This window comes from Cibotium barometz, chromosome 16 (genome assembly GCF_041138505.1).
Source record: "Cibotium barometz isolate CiBa-2024 chromosome 16, ASM4113850v1, whole genome shotgun sequence".
NCBI lineage: Eukaryota > Viridiplantae > Streptophyta > Polypodiopsida > Cyatheales > Cibotiaceae > Cibotium > Cibotium barometz.
In genome coordinates this window covers 14,229,233-14,232,708 of record NC_141061.1, presented here as the reverse complement: position 1 = coordinate 14,232,708, position 3,476 = coordinate 14,229,233, and the positions used below count along the sequence as shown (strand labels likewise).

Genomic DNA, 3,476 nt, shown 5'->3' with positions numbered 1-3,476 from the left:
CGAAGAGCCTATGCTTGAATATGAAACATTTTCATAATCACTCAAGTTGCTTCAGATTGGGTTTTCTTTGTTCTTGGTATTATAATCTTATTTATCTAATTTTATTTAGATATCTTTACTTTGAAGGAAACTCATAGATGTTTCTACATATTTGTAAAATGAGGGTCTATTTTTTATAAGTAAAGTTGATATACGAAATAATCTTTGAAAAAGGTACTTTCTTATTTTTAAGTTACAAAAATTATTATACTTTCTGAAGGAAGATCTCTTTTCAAAATGTTTACAAGTTACGCATTTGCAATTGTGTTGAATTGTAACTTTGTTAATGAATCTATCATTAATTTCTATAGTACAAAGAAAAACATGATGAATAAAACAATCTCTTTGCAATGATCTATCATTAATTTCTATAGTACGAAGAAAAACATCATGGATAAAATAGTCTCTGTGCAATGATCTATCATTAATTTCTATAGTACGAAGAAAAACATCATGAATACAACGATCTATGATCATTAAATATATCAGCCAATTAATCCTAACATTAGTTGTGACTTATTTGGTTATATTGGTTAGTTCCTCAATAATAACATAGGAAAGGGAATTTTTAAGAGTTATCAAATCTTTGATGTCTTTACAAATAATAATAACATAACATAGAAAAGGTCTTTACAAAATTGCCATTTTATAGCAATAATGGGAAATCCCATTCTCGTTCGTAAATCCGCGAAGGTTCGAAACAAGAAAATAATGGGAAATCTTAGGCCTTAATTTAAGAGTATTCCATCTTGTTACATGTATTGCCTTATGTGGAGCAAGTGAAACCTTTGTTATAAGGAAAGGCAAGAAGTGTTTGCTTTGATCCATGTCAAGAACGGGATCTCTTTTGCAAAAGTTATTCTTGAAAGGTGCATTTATAAACAGGGAATCGAATAAGTTGGTTCTCACATGGAAGGCTTGTCGTTCACGCAAGGGAGCAAAGGGGGGGCTTTTGGCGCGACTTTTGATGTACTGGCTTCTGCAAGCACTGGCTCGCGAGTGCGCTTGGGCTGCGCTTCACCATATCTACACTACTCTAAAGAGAGATCAGAGAGAGACAGAGAGAGACAGACAGACAGAGAGAGAGAGAGAGAAGCTCAGTTGAGAGAGCGAGAGAAGCTCACTCGCCCATCAGCGCACGGCCGCCAGCCAGCCAGCCAGCCAGCCAGAGAGAGAGAGAGAGAGAGAGAGAGAGAGAGAGAGTCTGAGACTAACTGTAGCTGTTGACGGCCATCGCATTCATATCTCGTGGCTCATCGAGAGTAGCAAGACAATGCGCTATCGTAGCACGGCTTACCCGATGATCCATGCCGTGGTGATCGCGCTGGCCGTGCTGGCGGCAGTATCGTCCCGGCGCGTGCTCAGCTCGGACGCAGACCCCTTGCAGGACGTGTGCGTCGCGGACGTGGCGGCGGCGCTGCACCCAAACGGGCTGCTATGCAAACCCGCTGCACTGGTGCAGGCGGAGGACTTCGTGTACAGGGGGCTGCGCCAGCGGGGAAACAGCAGCGCCGGCAGCACGGGCATAGCTCGGAAGGTGGCGTCCGTGCGGGAGTTTCCGGGGCTCAACACGCAGGGAATGTCGATCGTAAGGGTGGACTTTGAGGCGGGCGGTGTGAACCCACCCCATCTGCACCCGCGAGCCACGGAGATTGCGCTGGTGGCGGAGGGGATCTTCTACGCCGGTTTTGTGAGCAGCGACGGGCAGCTGTACGCGCAGACGCTGCAGCCTGGAGACGTGATGGTGTTCCCGCGCGGGCTTGTCCACTTCCAGCTGCACGTCGGCAAGGGCCATGGCGTCCTCTTTGGCTCTCTCAATAGCCAGAACCCCGGCACCATCCTCCTCCCCACCACCCTCTTCGGCTCCTACATCCCCGACGACATCCTCCGCAAAGCCTTTCAGCTCTCTCAACAGGAGGTCCACGCCCTCAAGGCCACCTTCGAGAAGCCTAACCCCTCCCCCCCCCCCCCCCCCCCCCCCCATTAAATTAGTTGGCCTCCATATCTAGCATCTCCTTTGATGACATGCCCATTAGGAGTCCCTTAATCCCTTCACTTATGATAAATTGAGTCTTGTCATTTCCTTCTTTCCTCACATATTAGAAGATGCCCTTCTTCCTTCCTTTTTTTCATTCCCATGAGGAGTCCCTATAATCCCTTCACTTATGATAATTGAGTCTTGTCATTTCCTTCTTTCCTCACATATTAGAGGATTACTTTGCATACATAAAATACCTACTTTCTTTTCCACAACGCCTCGTCTTTTTGGGGTATTGCCACCTAACCATGATAGTTTTGTTATATCCTTGCCACGCCTACTCCTCTCATGTGAGAGGAGTTATCTCTCATACATGTTTATTGTAGCACAATCTCACACCTCCATTTGCATGGCTTGTTCTCACCTTGTTGGTCATGTTCTCCTTTAATATGTTTTAAGTAAATGTGGGTTGCCCATTGAATATTCCCTTGTAATGTTTGGCTTTTTAAAACCTTGCTTGTTAGATAGGTGACCTCTTGTACTAAATTCAACTTTAATAGAAAATATGATTTGAATTACATGATATCTTTTCCTATTATGTGTATCCAATATTTATCTTTAAACCATAAAGCCACACGTAAAGTATTTTCTTTTATGAAGGCCCCCTTTTGAGGGGATGTAGCTGAGCTAGAGCTTACACCACTCACACACACAACCCTAGTACGGTGTCAAGGCTCGAACCCATGACTTCTTGGGTAGGGGGGTCATGATGAGCTGAGCCACTCGAGTTCTTGCTAGACCATGTAAAACATTTTGATGTAAGTCACATATTTGGGGAAAGTAACCATGCACAAAAGCTTGCTATATTTTAAGGGATAAAGGATGGATAATAAAGATATGAATATTGGGGTAAACTTAATATTCTTCTAGACACCCACATATGACCATGTGCAATGACACCCTTGACCATAGTAGTCCTTGCAAGGAGTAGATCTTTCTTTAAAGAATTTATGTACTTTATTGTTGCTCCTTGATGATTAGTGTTGCATGACCCCCTTTTGATTTAGGTTGATTACCACGGTGCACTACACATATAATATAGCAACTAGATATGTTCTCTTCAAGGAAAAGAAGGGAACTTAGATGCATTTAATATAGAATGTCATTAACAAAACCTTTCTTGGCTACATGCATTTGCATTAGAATTTTACCTTTACCACCACCAAGCTAGATTTGAATAACTTGCTTAAGAAGTTAAAGCACCCTTCTTCTTCATGTCATTTACACTAAGATGATTTTGTTATTTTGTTATTTTTCATTTCATAATTACTATATTCCTTAGAAGTGCTTGTAATTGAGATATAAAGATTACGTACATGTGATGGATGTTCAATCTTCTAGATTCGATATTTTGATCACTTAGAGATAATAAAATATTAGGAACTAATCCTTTCCTAAT

The 3,476-nt window shown here is 42.0% G+C and overlaps 1 protein-coding gene across 1 annotated transcript; it reads left to right on the top strand.

Annotated features, from left to right (window-relative positions):
• Positions 1 to 1,146: 1,146 nt before the first annotated feature.
• Positions 1,147 to 2,026, top strand: LOC147630404 (putative germin-like protein 2-1). Its single transcript, XM_086810807.1, has one exon. The coding sequence runs from the start codon at positions 1,313 to 1,315 to the stop codon at positions 2,024 to 2,026; it is 714 nt and encodes a 237-aa protein (XP_086666933.1). The 5' UTR covers positions 1,147 to 1,312.
• Positions 2,027 to 3,476: the final 1,450 nt, after the last annotated feature.